This window comes from Palaemon carinicauda, chromosome 37 (genome assembly GCF_036898095.1).
Source record: "Palaemon carinicauda isolate YSFRI2023 chromosome 37, ASM3689809v2, whole genome shotgun sequence".
Classification (NCBI taxonomy): Eukaryota; Metazoa; Arthropoda; class Malacostraca; order Decapoda; family Palaemonidae; genus Palaemon; species Palaemon carinicauda.
Genome location: NC_090761.1, coordinates 61,454,954 through 61,472,729, shown reverse-complemented (window position 1 = coordinate 61,472,729; position 17,776 = coordinate 61,454,954). Strand labels below are relative to the sequence as shown.

General features: G+C 41.6%; 1 protein-coding gene across 2 annotated transcripts in view; it reads right to left on the bottom strand.

The window, feature by feature from the left end:
• The window catches only part of LOC137629725 (neurotrypsin-like), a 98,626-nt gene that overhangs the window by 1,794 nt on the left and 79,056 nt on the right, over nucleotides 1-17,776 (bottom strand). For both annotated transcript variants that reach the window (XM_068361294.1, XM_068361295.1), the window contains exon 13: nucleotides 3,629-3,738. In XM_068361294.1, coding sequence (XP_068217395.1) covers nucleotides 3,629-3,738 — 110 coding nt within the window. The remainder of the gene's footprint in view (nucleotides 1-3,628; nucleotides 3,739-17,776) is intronic.

Here is a 17,776-nt window from a genome sequence, read left to right as displayed (position 1 = left end):
ATATTAATGTTAATTCTTGTAATATAAGATATTGTTAAATAGAAATTAATCAGATATAGTGCTACTTGATGAAACAAACTAGCAAGACATGATATATTGTTTTGAAAAATTTAATGAGACTTAGGAGTGCTATAATGAAAATTAATAAGACATAGGCCTACAACAAACAACAAATGCAACTGTTTCTAATCAGCTGGCCAATGCAGATTGCTGATGGGAGTTTTTTTGTCTGATTGTTCATAGCAGATCAACCTAGTATGGGTGGCCCACACTAGAACAGCTTTGCTGATCATGGTGACACGCAACCACTTTTACCACGTTGAAGTATTCCCAATCAGAAAGGTGCAGTTAGATAGGAAATTAATGAAACATCAGATAGTGCCATGCAGAAAGTTATTGACATACAAAATATTGCTTTAAAAGAAAATAAATGGCCCATAGATGCCATTATAAAACGAATAGCTGGACATGGGATACTGTTACAAAATAAGTTCATGAGACGTGCAGTATCATCAAATGGGAAATTAATGAGACTGAAAAACTGTTAGAAAGAAAATTATTTAGACATGATATATTGCTTGAATAATATAAAGAAATAAAATAGCATTCCAAAAATGTGTGGTATACAGGAAGTATTGCTATTGAGAAAATTAAGGAATCATGAAATGGAGATATAAAAAAAATTGATAAGAAATACAGATATCTATGGTTATCTTAGGATACGTCCCTGATTATACACGATATCTTTGGATAGTCGTTTCTGGGGGGTTGGAACGCCGTGATACCTGACGGTAATTCTCTTGTAATATCAATCGCAGAAATATTATACTGTAGAAAGTTGCCAGAAGGAACTTCCATCAGGACGACATGGCTATCTCACCCAAAAATAGATTTTTCCTATGTCAAAATCCCTTTGATAAGACATACGATTGCAGAATAAAAAACAAGTAAGGTATTGTTGATTGATAAACTAATGAAACATAGAGTATTGTTATTATTATCATTATTACTAAGTAAGCGACAACCCTGGTTGGAAAAATAGGATGCAATAGGCATTAGGGCTCCAACAGGGAAAAAGAACACAGTGAGGAAAGGAAAAAATGGAAATAAATAAACTACAAAAGAAGTAATGAAGAATTAAAATCAAACATTTTAAGAACAGTAACATCATTAAAATAAATCTTTCATATATAAACTATAAAAACTTCAAAATTAGACATAACAATGTTATAAAGAAAATTACTGTGATTTGTTATATTATTATATCGAAAAATAGTAAGATAAAAGATAATGATATGAAAATAATTGTTGAGACACATGATAAAATTGTAAAAATAAAATCAAGAAAACATAACAAGGTTTAAAGAAAATTAAAGAAATGTATGGCATTGTTAAACAATAAATCAATGAGACATAAGTTAGTGATTAAAGAAAATTATTGGCACAAATCATTTGTTTTAAAAAATAATGAGATAAAATAGAAACAGATGAAAATATTTATGAGACCTAAGATAGTGTTATAAAAGAAAAACAATTATTATTAAGCCTTTATTGAATAGGATATTGATGAGACACTATCTATTTCATGACAATATCTTATGTCTCATCAATTTCTAACATAACACTGTCTTGTCTCATCCAATTTTTATAACACTACCTTAAATCTCATCAATTTCTATTATAACACTATTATATGTCTTACTAATTTTTCTAAACCACTACCTCATGTCTCATTAATATTTCTATAACCATACAGCAATTCTCAATCCTTCTTTGAGAATTGCTGCAATGTTACAAAGAATATTAATGAGACATAAGATAGTGTTAAAAAAGAAATTGATGAGACATAAGATAGTGTTATAAAAGAAATTGATGAGACGTAAGATAGTGTTATAAAAGAAATTGAGGACACAAGATAGTGTTATAATAGAAACTGATGAGACATAAGATAGTGTTATAATAGAAATTGAGGAAACAAGATAGTGTTGTAATAGAAATTGATGAGACATAAAATAGTGTTATAATAGAAATTGATGAGACAAGATAGTGTTGTAATAGAAATTGATGAGACAAGATAGTTAAAATAGAAATTGATGAGACATAAGATGGTGTTATAATAGAAATTGATGAGAAGATAGTTAAAATAGAAATTGATGAGACATAAGATGGTGTCATAATAGAAATTGATGAGACATAAGATAATGTAAAAAAAAAAACTTGCGAGACAAAATAATATTACAAAGGATATAGTACTATAAAAGAAATTGACGACACAAAAGGGATTTTGACGAAGAAAAAATCTATTTCTGGGGAGAGACCTGTGACGGCCGGTGAAAAGTCCTTCTTTTCTAATATAAATCTTCCAATTATACTAGAGAAAGATAAAAGCATGGAATGCAGAGGTTACAACCCTCGCGCGAGCACCTTATTGGTGTCGTATATCTAACAAGGGCATGTGTAAACCACTATTCACAGGCTGTCTTCCATTTAGATAATCCCTTCATCAAAGGGGAGGGCCGTGACAGGCCCTAGAGAATACAGTTGGGCTACCCTACCGACACCTACTACTCGCGCTATCCAGGTCATCCTTCTGTTTTGGACTTGCCCGCTAAGTCGTTTTTATTTTGTTAGGTGTGTTTCGAAAGTGATTGTCGTTAATTCAACATGACTGACGTTGCTACTTCACCTTTACCAATGTTAAGTACCATAGTTTGTTTTGACAGCTTTTTCAGTACCGGGCATTTGTTCTCGTTCCAGTAATGTGGATTTTAATTTTGGAAGAGGCTTGGCCGTCCTCGGTATCGGCAGCCATTTTGGTTTTGTTCGACTCGGTAGTTTTTCAAGTTAATATTGCCCTTCTGGTACTCTGTCATCTAGGTTACAGTATATCACTTACGTTTTATGACCAATATTATTATCATTATTTATTATTGTTTTTTACTTTGGTATTTATTTGCTAGCAAGTCCAATTTGGACGGAGAATATCAATCTAGTCTTTGTTATAGTTATGTTCACGCCTCAGGAAGGTGCTTGATTTAGACTATATCTTTATGTTTAATTGTTACGTTGTCGTTATTCTTTCAAGCCTACATCAATGCTACACAGTATTCTAGAAGTTCTATTCCAGCTGTGACCATGTTGTGGAAAGATCTACCTAATCGAGTAGGTGAATCAGTAAAATTTCAAAAGTATCACAAAATTATTATTATTATTATTATTACTAGCTAAGCTACAACCCTAGTTGGAATAACAGGATGCTATAAGCCCGAGGGCTCCAACGGGGAAAAATAACCCAGTGAGGAAAGTATATAAAGAAATAAATAAACTACAAGAGAGGTAATGAAAAATTATATAAAACACATCAAGAACAGTAACAACATTAGAATAGCTCTTTCATATATAAGCTGTAAAAAGACCCTTATGTCAGTCTATTCAACATAAAAACATTCGCTGCAAGTTTAAACTGTTAAAGTTCCACCGATTCAACTACCTGATTAGGAAGATCATTCAAAAACCTGATCACAGTAGGAATAAAACTTCTAGAATACTTTCTAGTATATTTCTAAAGAATATCATGAATAATAAAAGATAAATACCAGTTCAAAAACTCAAGTCTAATTTCACTAACCTGATTCCACGACCATTTTTTCTTTCAATCTTTATGAGAGCAACGTCATTGTCATTAAAGCCAAGTTCATCTTCATACTCATGTATCCAAACTTTGTCGATGAAGTAGTCCTGAAATCAGGAAAAGAAATATATGTTTCATTTATAAATGTAAAATATTCTAACTAATTACAACAGAACCTTAAAATGTCTCTCCTGTCAAAAAACTAAACATTGCATGTTTTTTGAAAATTTATCAAAAACCAGAATATTGTGACTAGAATTTTCTGTTAGAGACAGTAAAGTGTGACTTTAAGCTTTTCTTGTCTCATGATAAAAGCAAAATCCTGTAGAATTTAAAAATGAATAGTATTTAGGAACTTACTACGATAACAAGAGCTATAATATAGAGCTGAATACGCAATATAAGGGTAAGTATAGATTTAAAGGAATGTCCATCCAACTAACACTGACTTGGTAGCCATTTCTAGTCCACTGGAGGACAAAGGCCTCAGACATGTCCTTATTCACGTCTGATGTCTGAGGCTTGATCCTTTTCATCAACACCCTGGCCACTGCGGATTCATAATGATAGATTTTTATCTGATCGATCACAGCAAACTAACCTAGTATGGGTGGCCCTGACTAGTATAGCTTTGCTGATCATGGCAATAACCAAACTCTTTCACATTGTATGTATGTATGTATATATGTATGTATGTATGTATGTATGTATGTATATATACTGTGTATGTATGTATATATACTGTGTATATATATATATATATATATATATATATATATATATATATATATATATATATATATATATATAACAGATTTTGAGCGAAGCGAAAAATCTATTTTTGGGCGAGATAGCCATATCGTCCTGATGGAAGGTTCCTATAAGTAGCTTCCAAGGGATATTTGAACTACAGTATAGTGATATTCCCAGAGAATTTACCTTTAGGTCTCCAGAATTCTAACTCCTGGCGCGAATATCCTTAAAATTTCTCTTAAAGATATCGCATAAATCAGGGGACGTATATCTTGATACGACACAAATAGCGTTTTCGCCTCGAGGGGGAAGAGTGGCAAATTAGAAGGGGAGCCGTTATCAAGGTTACCCTTCTTCCCATACTACTATTGAGTATCTAGATGGTGCCATATCCAAGATGGCGGTTACTCCTAGTAGCATTGAACATGGTACTACGGATATAGTAGTTTCGGGAGGGATCCTGCCAAGGCCTTTTCTATAGAAAAGGAGGGCGGGTCCATCAGGACGACATAGCTATCTCACCCAAAAATAGATTTTCTGTTTTTTGGGCTCAAGCCATGTCGTCCTGATGGAAGTTTACCAGAGAATTACTATAAAGTACTGTATCTGTGGATTTTCATAGGTGCCTTAACCTTGGGACAATTTTTCTATGGTCATCTGGACCATTGAGACAAATGACGTTACCGTTATCCTTCATTACCACTAATCATAGACAATGTAAGTGCTTCCTGTCCCCTGCAGGGATGAGTCATACTAGACAGTAGGAAAGGGGCCTCAAGGTTAGCATATATTGTATGAACAAATATAAGTATCCACCAGATATACAAACGGTCTCACGGTTTATATATATTGTCAGAACAATATAAGTGTCAACTATATTCATTGTTTGTAAGCATACAATGATATGAGGTTTACTTAAATAAATAAGTAAGAGAACTCTGGCATATTTAATGTGCAAATTGCAGGGCGAAATATGTTATTTTTATTAGTAAAATAAATTTTTGAATATACTTACCCGATAATCATGTAGCTGTCAACTCCGTTGCCCGACAGAATTCTATGGAGGGATACGCCAGCTATCACAATACTAGAAGGGGGTGTATTTACCAGCGCCACCTGTGGCCAGGTACTCAAGTACTTCTTGTTGACACCTCCTCAATTATTCCTCGGTCCACTGGTTCTCTATGGGGAGGAAGGGAGGGTCGATTAAATCATGATTATCGGGTAAGTATATTCAAAAATTTATTTTACTAATAAAAATAACATTTTTCAATATTAAACTTACCCGATAATCATGTAGCTGATTCACACCCAGGGGGGTGGGTGAAAAACCAGTGTACAAGACTAAAGGATAGCTAAGTATCCCGTATTTCATATAATCAGTTATCCACAATAACAATGAAATAATAAGTACCTGGTAAGGAAGTCGACTTGAACCGTTACTCTGCCTTTAATAAGATCGTCTTCCTTACTGAGCGCAGCGTTCCTCTTGGGAGGCTGAATCAACTCAAAGGTGCTAAAGTATACAGGGCTGCAACCCATACTAAAGGACCTCATCACAACCTTTAACCTCGGCGCTTCTCAAGAAAGAATTGACCACCCGCCAAATCAACAAGGATGTGGAAGGCTTCTTAGCCGACCGTACAACCCATAAAAAGTATTCAAGAGAAAGGTTAAAAGGTTATGGGATTATGGGAATGTAGTGGCTGAGCCCTCGCCTACTACTGCATTCGTTGCTACGAATGGTCCCAGGGTGTAGCAGTACTCGTAAAGAGACTGGACATCTTTGAGATAGAATGATGCGAACACTGACTTGCTTCTCCAATAGGTTGCATCCATAACACTCTGCAGAGAATGGTTCTGTTTGAAGGCCACTGAAGAAGCCACAGCTCCCACTTCATGTGTCCTTACCTTCAGCAAAGCAAGGTCTTCTTCCTTCAGACGAGAATGTGTTTCTCTAATCAGAAGCCTGAATAGTAAGAAACTGAGTTCTTAGAACTTGGAAAAGAAGGTTTCTTGAAAGCACACTATAAGGCTTCTGATTGTCCTTGTAAAGGTTAAGACCTTTTTAGATAGTACCTAAGAGCTCTAACTGGGCAAAGTACTCTTTTCAGATCATACCCCACCAAGTTGGACAGGCTTGGGATCTCGAACGACTTAGGCCAAGGACGTGAAGGAAGCTCGTTTAGCAAAAACCGAGCTGCAAGGAACATGTAGCCGTTTCAGATGTGAAAACAATGATCCTGCTGAAGGCGTGGATCTCACTTACTCTTTTAGCTGTTGTCAAGCACACGAGGAAAAGAGTCTTTAATGTGAGGTCCTAAAAAGAGGCTGATTGGAGAGGTTCAAATCTTGATGACATAAGGAACCTTAGGACCACGTCTAGATTCCAGCCTGGAGTGGACAACCGACGTTCCTTTGAGGTCTCAAAAGACCTAGGGAGGTCCTGTAGATCTTTGTTGGTGGAAAGATCCAAGCCTCTGTGGCGGAAAACCGCTGCCAACATACTTCTGTAACCCTTGATCGTAGGAGCTGAAAGGGATCTTACTTTCCTTAGATATAACAGGAAGTCAGCAATCTGGGTTACAGTGGTACTGGTTGAGGAAACTGCATTGGTCTTGTACCAGCTACGGAAGACTTCCCCTTGAGACTGATAGATTCTGAGAGTGGATGTTCTCCTTGCTTTGGCAATCGCTCTGGCTGCCTCCTTCGAAAAGCCCCTAGCTCTTGAGAGTCTTTCGAAAGTCTGAAGGCAGTCAGACGAAGAGCGTGGAGGATTGGGTGTACCTTCTTTACGTGAGGTAGACTTAGAAGGTTCACTCCTAGAGGAAGAGTCCTGGGAATGTCGACCAGCCATTGCAGTACCTCTAAGAACCATTCTCTCGCGGACCAGAGCGGAGCCAACCAACGTCAGCCGTGTCCCTTAGTGAGAGGAGAACTTCTGAAGTACTCTGTTGACAATCTTGAACGGCGGGAATGCATACAGGTCGAGATGGAACCAATCCAGCAGAAAAGCATCCACGTGAACTGCTGCTGGGTCTGGAATCGGAGAACAATACAACAGGAGTCTCTAGGTTATCGAGGTAGTGAACAGATCTATGGTTGGCTGACCCCACAGGGCCCAAAGTCTGTTGCAAACATTCTTGAGAAGGGTCCACTCTGTGGGGATGACCTGACCCTTCCGTCTGAGGTGATCTGCCATGACATTCATACCGCCCTGAATGAACCTCGTTACCAGTTAGCTTTCGATCTAAAGACCAGATGAGTAGGTCCCTTGCGATCTAGAACAACTTCCACGAAAGAGTCCCTCCCTGCTTGAAGATGTAAGCCAGGGCTGTGGTGTTGTCAGAGTCCATCTCCACCACTTTGTTAAGCTGGAGGGACTTGAAGTTTATCAAGGCCAGAATAACCGCCAACAACTTCTTGCAAATGATGTGAAGTGTCCTTTGCTCCTGATTCCATGTTCCCGAGCATTCTTGTCCGTCCAAAGTCGCACCCCAGCCCGTGTCTGATGCGTCCGAGAGGAGACGGCGGTCGTGTTTCTGAACAGCCAAAGGTAGCCTTCCTTGAGAAGAAAGCTGTTCTTACACCACGCGAGAGAAGACCTCCTCTCTTCGGAAACAGGAACTGAGACCGTCTCTAGCGTCATGTCCTTTATCCAGTGAGCAGCTAGATGATACTGAAGGGGGGGGAGGTGGAGTCTCCCTAACACGATGAACAGGGCCAGCGATGAAAGTGTCCCTGTTAGACTCATCCACTACCTGACTGAGCATCGGTTCCTTCTCAGCATGCTCTGGATGCATTCTAGGGCTTGGAAGATCCTTGGGGCCGACGGAAAAGTCCGAAAAGCTCGACTCTGAAGATCCATACCCAAGGAGACAATGGTCTGGGATGGAACGAGCTGAGACTCCTCAAAATTGACCAGGAGGCCCAGTTCCTTGGTCAGATCCATAGTCCATTTGAAAATCTCCAGACAGCGACGACTTGTGGGAGCTCTTAAAAGCCAGTCGTCTGACGGAGCCGGACACAAGATCATGATACTGCTGCACAGTCTGTGAACTGTCAATCATGGGCAAGCGAGGAAGTACAGTGACAACCCGAATCTGTCTAGACTGTCTGGGTCGTACAGACAACTCCTTAACGGGTTGCTGAGGTTGCCGCACTGCGTCACAACAAGTCACTTCTGTTGGTTGTTGAACGTCTTCCCCGTGACACATTAACTCCGTAAACAAAAAATCCTCTAACAAGGACTAAGCTTGGACTGCATGTCATGCAACACAGCTCAAGGTCTATGGGAGCAGGTGTGGTAACAGACGGGATAGCGACTGAAGTGGAACCATAACCTTCCCTGGAAGCATGTTATGCTTAAATAAAAGTCCATAAGAGGTTATGCAGCTAAAGGCTCCCTCCAAATGACAGAGTCCTCAAGGGAATATCAGAAGGAGGGAGAAAAGAACTTTCTCATCTACAGGGACCTTATCCTAGAAAAGCTAAGTTCTCTGAGTGAGGGTTCACTGGTGCAAAAGCAGCAGACTAGAAGGCAACGTTATGAAACTGCTTGACAGTCTAGTGAGTTGGCAACAACCCAAGATGTGTGACTGAGAAGCATGCGGTAAGGTATGCAGAGCATGATGAATGCAGAGTATGCTGTATGCAGAGCATGCTGTATGTAGAGCATGTTGTATGCAGAGCATGCTGAATGCAGAGCATGCTGTATGCAGAGCATGTTGTATGCAGAGCATGCTGAATGCAGAGCATGCTGTATGCAGAGCACGTTGTATGCAGAGCATGCTGTATGCAGAGCATGCTGTATGCAGAGCATGTAGTAAGCAGAGCCTGCTGTAAGCAGAGCCTGCTGTAAGGAAAGCAGAGCGTGTGCATGGCGTTTAACATTTCTCAGAAATTCCATGACCAGTGCTAGAGTGCTTTATGCATGCTTGCATGGGGTTTAAAAATCAACATAATGTTTACCTTACATTCATAACTCATGATTCATATTTTTGCCATGGTTTGAAAATGGAGGTAAGGTATGCTGAACAGCAGAGTCAGAACGAGCTGGAACAACAATAGTTGTGGTTTCCTCTTCAAGACTCTGTTGAGGGAACACCTGAGGCTCAGTCTGCAAAGGCTGAATAAAAGACAAGCAGAAGGAAGGCGCATGGGTGGAGGAGGCTGACTCCTAGCATGAGTGGTTGAACCCAAGGGTTGCGCTTGCTGAGCGGTTGGCGGAAGCGGAGTAGCAAGTTCCAGTTCCTGTGGTGTGAGCGGAGCGCGATGAGGAAGAGGCTGCGCAGAACAAGGTAAATGTCTCGCAAGCTGAGGCTCCTGAGGCGCAAGGCTAAGGTGTTGTGGTGCTTGCCTGTGGAGGGTTGAGCTCGCTGCAGCGAGAGCTGAGGAGACTGACTCATGGACGGGAGAGGTTGTTGTACCTCAACCGAGTGTTGCATCACTGGTGGAGCAGCAAGAGGAGGCGGAGGAAGAGAGGTATAATCCTCCTGATCCCATTGTAAAGGTTGCCTTAAGGAAGGCGGAGGCTGAACACCACTGGGAACAGCAAACTCAGCACGTGGCTCAACATCGTACGCCTGGCAGGTGGTACTGCGATCAGGCGGAGCGAGCGTAGGCGGAGGGAGTGTAGGCGGAGGCGGAGGAGCAACACTCTCAGCCCGACACTCACGCATCAAGTCCGAAAGCTGTGCTTGCATGGACTGTAGTAGAGTCCACAACATCGTACGCCTGGCAGGTGGTACTGCGATCAGGCGGAGCGAGTGTAGGCGGAGGGAGTGTAGGCGGAGGCGGAGGAGCAACACTCTCAGCCCGACACTCACGCATCAAGTCCGAAAGCTGTGCTTGCATGGACTGTAGTAGAGTCCACAACATCGTACGCCTGGCAGGTGGTACTGCGATCAGGCGGAGCGAGCATAGGCGGAGGGAGTGTAGGCGGAGGCGGAGGCGCAACACTCTCAGCCCGACACTCACGCATCAAGTCCGAAAGCAGTGCTTGCATGGACTGTAGTAGAGTCCACTTGGGGTCGGCAGAAACTACAGTAGGCTGAGGTAAAGCCTTAACAGTCGAGCTCTGTTGTGGCAGAACCTTACTCCTCTTATGCGGAGTGCATTCAACTGATGACTGAGGAGAGTCAGAGCTAACCCAATGACTGCATCCGGGTTGTTGAACTCTAACTTCGTACGTCTGGCATAGGTCTGGACTTTACGTTTAAAAGGTCTTGAGACCTGAGACCAGCGTTTTCTCCCCTAAATTTCTTCTGCAGACGAGCAAAATAAGGGCTCAATCGTCTGCGGGTGGGAGTGACGGTCTCGGTAAGACACGCCCACAACCACTGAGGATACTTCTGTGCGCCGATCAAGGCCTGCTGAACCCTTCTGCCCTTCGACATTGCTTCTCCCCTGGGCTTGGGAGCTTGCAAGAGGTCCCGGACTGGGAGGACGACTGGCGCGCACAAAAGTACCCTCACGCACAACACTGACATACTTTGCGCTAATCACTTATCACTTTGATTTCTGTTTGCACTTATTTCACTGAACTCGAAACTTTAAGTGGTTTGTACCTGAAACACGCAATTCTATCCTTTCTCAAAAGTTAGTAATTGCGAAAACAGAATTACAATGTAACAGAAAAATCTAATGAAAGATAATTCAGTGGCTGGAAAGAGACTAAACACTAGATCACTCTAGAAACGTTTAGTTTCTTCCCCTAAAGAGACTAGGGAGAAGAGCAAAAACGATAACGACGTTACTCGTACGCCTGGCAGGCTTGAATGAAACGTTTATCCTCTTTCTCCCTCTGTCTCTATCTCTCTCTCTCTCTCTCTCTCTTGACTTAGAACCTGAGAGAAGAGCCCAATCATAAATATCGTTAAAACATATTATTGTTAAAGGAAAAAACTGAAAAGTTCCTTTATTAGGATCAAAACCATTAAGTTAAGAAAGAATGAACAAAACGCTAGACACGGTTACTCTTACTGCAACGTGAAACCGTGAACATTCTTTCTCTATCGTAACGATAGAGTGCAAGTTGAACGTTCTGAACGTCAACAACTGCAGAGACAAAACAAAACGTTAGTTCAACTTTGAAAACAGTACGAGACTATCAAAGAAATTCTTTCAAACTCTGTGGCGGAAATAGCATAATATGTTAACAGGTAAAACCGAAATGACGGGCTCAATGTTAATTAACTTCGGTACCAAGAAAAGACCGCCTACTATTAGGAAGGTCGAATATAAACAAATATAAAAATTAATTTTAATAAGTTTATAATAAAAGGAAGTTAATCGAAGAGGCCTATAAGAGGCGGAGAGATATAAAATAAATCTATAACTTTTGTTAAGCAAAATTAAGAAAGAGAGTCTATACTCTCTTAGACACCAACACTTCCGTCTAAGGGAAGGGTCGGCCATTGAAAGGTGAACGAGAGTTCATACTCTCTTCGTCACCATAATTAATCAAATTAATTCCAAAAGCTAACTAAGCTAATATAGAAGTTTCCAGTAAAGCGACAGCCGAAATCAAAGAGAAATACTTCACCAAAGTCGTGAAAATACTCCAAGAACAAAAGCGTATCCCAGAACGTCTTGCCGGAAGCACGACAGAGGAATAATTGAGGAGGTATCAACAAGAAGTACTTGAGTACCTGGCCACAGGTGGCGCTGGTAAATACACCCCCTTCTAGTATTGTGATAGCTGGCGTATCCCTCCATAGAATTCTGTCGGGCAACGGAGTTGACAGCTACATGATTATCGGGTAAGTTTAATATTGAAAAAGGACGCAATTACATTATAATAGACATTTATTTTGAATAAATGACTAAATGTAATAACGAGTGTAACGAATGTAACGTGTTAAAGGAATTATATGTGCATCGTATACAGAAAATATTTTTCCTCCCTGAAAGGGAAGAAATGATGAGTGCCACTCTAAAACTGAAAATGTTGTATACTATAAACACTGTGTACTATGTACACACGGCACAAGTGTTACCTGTATAATTCCACACCTGAGATTTTGATCAACACCTTTTCACCATAATTGATAGTCCCAATCAATTAACTGTTCATCGCAGTACTAGACGACAGGTTTTAATACACTACCTGCTGCCACCACATAATGCTTCAGTTCATGGACTTGCTTAGCGTAGTGTTTGTAGGACACTCTGGATGATTTCCATCCAGTATATGAGCGAAGATGCTCAAAGTCCATATACTGAAAAAAGTTCAGTGATGAAGCAATTTTCCTCGGATCATGACCTGCGGGTGTACTGTCAGGATCTGCTCTGCGAATGAAGTAGGTGAGCTTCGCCCTCAGGTGTTTTAGGGATAAGTTTGATCCTGAGGTTTCTCCTTTGAAGAACTGTCCTCCCCCTTAGTCTGAATTTCTACGAAGATAGACCTTTAGACACTACTGGACATAGAGAGACATCTTCTTTCAGAGGGCAGATTCTCCAGGGACCCCATCTTTTAGTGGGTAGCTCGTTCAGTTCTGTGAACTGAATGTGGCCCTCATTTCTTGATAGGGCTACTATTTCACTAACTCTAGCCCCTGAGGCTATAGCGAACAGGAAAATAACCTTCTGGGTTAGATCCTTGAGGGAACAATCTTCATTGTTCACAGACGAGGCATAATGTAGGACCTTGTCCAAAGACAACGAGATGGGCTTCGAAGGAGCTGCAGGCTTAAGCCTAACGCATGCCTTCGGAATCTTATTAAAGATTTCATTCGTCAGATCCACTTGAAAGGCATATAGAAGAGGTCTAGTCAAGGCTGACTTACATGTAGTTATCGTGTTAGCTGCCAGTCCTTGATTATGAAGGTGGATAAAGGACAGACACAAATTTATTGAAATTTCTTTTGGTTCTTTTGCTTTAACAAAAGCAACCCACTTTTTCCAAGACGATTCATATTGTCTTCTAGTTGACTTAAGCTTGTATTCTTCTAGGAAGTCTATATTGCCTTCTGAGATCCCAAATCTATTCTTAACCGCTAGGGCGAGAAAATCATGAAATGAAGGGTTTGGGCTCTCTGTGATGAACTGAAGACAATTAACTTCTGAACCCTCTGAGATAGTGCTAGGTTTAATACAAAGGCCAGTCTCAGCCTAAGTTCCCTCACTAGAGGGAACCAGTTGCTCTTGGACTATTTGGGAGCCACTAGAGCTGCCTTTCCTTGGAAGGATCTCAGCGTGTTGAGGACCTTCAGCAGGAGATTGGATGGAAGGAACAGGAATTTCCGGGTCCCTCCGTTCCACATTAGAGACATGGTGTCCGTTTTCTCCCCTAGTTGGTCCTCGTATGGGGCTACATATTGAGGTAGTTTCTTGATGATGCTCGTCACGAAGAGGTCGGTCTGCAGTTCGGGGACTTGTTCCAATCTGGAAGGGAATGGGTCAGCATCTGTGGACCATTCTGACTCTATTGGCTTGAGCTTGAGTAGGGCATCCGCTGTCACATTGCGGATCATTTGTACATGAACTGCTGATAGGTGCCATCTCTTTAGGTAAGGGATAGCTAACATCACCTAGATTATATGGGATGATCTCGAGCCTCATCGGTTCAGACATCTCACTATCACTTCACTGTCCCAGATCAGCCTGAGGAGGCCTGATCTGCGTGGAGAGAGTTTCCCCAACTTCAACAGGACTGCCATGGCTTCCAAAAAGTAGATGAGAAGGGCCTTGAGCAGAGATGACCAAGTCCCTTGGGCTTTCCTCTGATGGGAGTGAACTCCCCATTCTTCCGTCGAGGCATCCATACGGATGATCTTCGATAGTCGAGGTAGTTGCAAAGGCATGGTCCTCAATAGGCATTTGGCATTCAACCATGGGTTGAGAAGCGATCAAGGTAAGACCGATATTGGTCATTTTAGATCTCTTCGAGCGTTTGATGGGTATCTTCTCCAGACTCTTGACGCATCTTTCAGCTATGCTCTTAGCACTGGGTCTGTCACTGCTGCGAACTGGAGAGAGTTCAGTACTCTTTCCTGTAAGCGTCTTGAAATCCTGAAGGATTACCGTAGTCTCTTGACAGACCCTGAGATCTCCTTCTACATCCCTAAGGGAAAGGAGAGACAGTGTGACCTCAGGTTCCAATGGTTTTTCAGCCATTGAAACCTTTGAGCTGGAGAAAGTCGAGACTTCTTGAAGTTGATTTTGCATCCCCGATGTTCCAGGAACTGGGCTACTTCTTTGGATGCTCGCAGACCAGCCGCTTCGGGTGCTGCCCACACCAGCCATATGTCCAGGTACTTTGTTACCTGAACAGTTTCTAGGCATGGTTATTGCACGACTGTGTCTGCCAATTTTGTGAAGATACTTGGGACTGTGTTTAGTCCGAAGAGTATGGCTCCTAGGACATACTTTACCTTCTATAACTTGAATCCTAGGTAGGAGGAGAGGGGGGCGACTGATTAGAAGCTGCTAATAGGAACTTGTCAGGTCTATCAAGACTGTGAACGCCATTTTTGGAATAGGATCCTTATGTGTAGAAGGATTAATATCCTGAACTTGTTTCTTTTGAACTTGTTGAGTGGCGACAAGTCCAGAATGACTGAGTTTTCTTGAGTCCTTCTTGGGAACACAAAACAGCCTTCCCTGGAATTTGATGGACTTTGCTTTCCTTATCACCTGTATGCTCTAGAGGTATACGGTATACTCTTCTAAAACAGGGTTGGAGTGTTGGAAGAGTTGAGGAAATGATGGTGGAGGCATGTCTAGTTTCCATCCTAGTCCAATCTTGATTAGGCCTTGGGCTCAAGGATCGAAGGTCCAATGATCCTATTGGAACCTCCCTCCTACCAAAAACATCTCTTTGCTTCGACTGATCAGAAGGTTTACCTCCTCGACCGCCTGCCTGGGGCACTGCGGTCATAGAAACTGTGGGATGTTGTTGAACAGACCGAGGAAAAAGTCTAGACTTTTTCGTCTTCCTTTTAGGTTGGGGACCCACATCCGTGGAAGACTTCCTCTTTGAAGAGATGCCCCACTTCTGGAGAAGGTTCCTATTTTCCGTGGTGGCTTTCTCGATTACATCTTTGACTACCTCGTTTGGAATGAGGTCTTTACCCCCAGATGTTGGAAGATATCAGCTTGCTGGGTTCATGTTTCACTGTTGCAGCAGCAAACACGAACTCCCTACAGGCTCTCCTAGCCTTCATAAAGGCATATAGGTCTTTTACTGAGGTGGCTATATGCATTTTGCCAAGACCATGAGCATGTCTGGGGTACTTCGATGGGCTGAACACATCTCTATGCAGTTTTGTAGGGATAAGGAGGCCGCAAGTCTCTCCTTCGTCTCTTGTTCTTTGCACAAAAGAAACTCAGAAAGTTTAGGGAGATTCTCGCTAAGCTGTCGTCCAGCGATGTCCGCATCTAGTTTCCTTACTGAAAAGGTTAAGCGGACTTCCTTCCAATCCTTATCTTGCAAGGGCAAGGCTAGTGACAGAGGCTTGCACTCCTCAAGTGCGAACATGGTTTTCCTGCCTCCACTGCCTTACCAACAGATTTATATACCTTCCACATAAAGGGGAATGCTATTGAAGCAGGAGCAAAAAAGGTAAGGTGTCTCTTACTCAGTGCGAACACTTTCGACACTGAATAACCTGCCTTTCTCAGGCTACTAGACAAGATAGCCTGTACCTTATCATGGTCGAGAACCATGACTTCCTTCGGTTCCATTTCTTTTTCTGACATTGGTTCATGCTTCAGTCGAATGAAGCAATCAGGGAAAGTGTTAAAGCTTGGCAAAAACTGGATTTCGTCTAAAGGAACAGCTCTCATCTTCTCTGAGATGTAGAGTTTGCCGTCTAAAATCGGCATAAGCTCTGCATACCTCCAGGGATTGGTTTTGGAGCATGTCGGGAGGTCTTGGTCTCTGGGTCGCTTGAATGACCCTCGGGAGGCGATGAGTGGAGCTTCACGGAGCTCTGTCTTAAGTTTCGCTTCCTTTGTTTCGCCTTGTTTGCGAAAGTTTTCCATTAGACCCGTAAGATGGGCCAGTAACTGGCCCATTTTGTCTAATAGAGGGGTAGAAGGTGAAGACGTCGAGGTTAATGGCTCCAGGGCCGGCATAGACGGAAGCAATTCCGACACGACATCGTCATCTTCTTCCAGGGGTGCCTTCCTGCCCTCCATCCCGATGGTAATCTGGACGCAGGGAGGTGTATATCGTGCCTGGGGCACCACTATTTCACTACTTTCTTTCGGGAACAGTAAGCTACGCGTCCTATCGTTAGGTAGGTATGGTCCCGGAGAGATCTTCTGGAACCCTCTTACCCATTTGCGTAGTTTCTTACGTGCCACATCCCTAGACTCCATTGACTTGGGATTATCAAAGCCTTCGGACACTAATGTCCAACAGATATTGCAAACTTGGGGGTCCCAATATTGCAGGAATTCGGAAATAATACTGCAGAGGGCATGAGACCTGCATGCATTATGACTGTAAAAGTACTTACTCTTAATATTGCAGAAGACTGCATCACATTTCATCTGGGGTTCCTCCTGTAAAGAAAGGAAAGCAGAATGAGTATACAATTGTTTATCTCACCTGATAAGCAATATGTAATAGTCATCTTTTAATTGTTATAGCTTAGGATAGTAAGCTAGAAAGGAATAGCGAGAGAGACATATTTGTGTATCCCATGCAAGCAATTGTTAATACCTCCCCCAGTGTTAAATATAAAGAGTTTCCTTTATCAAGGCAACTCAAACGAAAAGGGTTCTAACCCCTAGGAATAGAAGTGTACACTGCCACTGACCCTCCTAATTATTTAATACTGTGGGTTAAGGATAACTGATTCTAAATCAAAGAGTATTGAAGGAATTCTATTCTTTCAATATAGGTTCGGTCTCAGCAGAAGCCTGCATAAGGGTACCCAAGATATGTTAGAAATTAACTACTGTATAATACTATAGTTTTCTGTTTTCAATATATACTATATTGCAAAATACTGGCTACTGTATAATCAAATACTGTAGTTCAGTCAGTGTGCTGCCGGTATGGCTAGCATCTGGCGGCACGGTCCAGCCGGCATGTCGCCGACTGGACTAGAAATTAGAAAAGACACATGTTTGTGTATCCTACCCAGCCCATTTGCTGTGACCTTCCTTTCCAATATTAAAACATAGAGTTTCCTGATCAGGGAAGCTCAAAGATAAGGGTTCTAACCTTTAAGGATAGAAAGTGTACTACCACTGGCCCTTCTAAATTATTTAATATTGTAAGATTAATGTAAATTGATTTCTAATCAGAGTATTGAAGAAATTCTATTCTTTCAATATAGGATTGGTCTCAGCAAACACCTGGGCAAGGATACCCAAGATATGTTGGAAAATAACTACTAGTATAATATATACAATAGTTTTCTATCTGCAGTATAT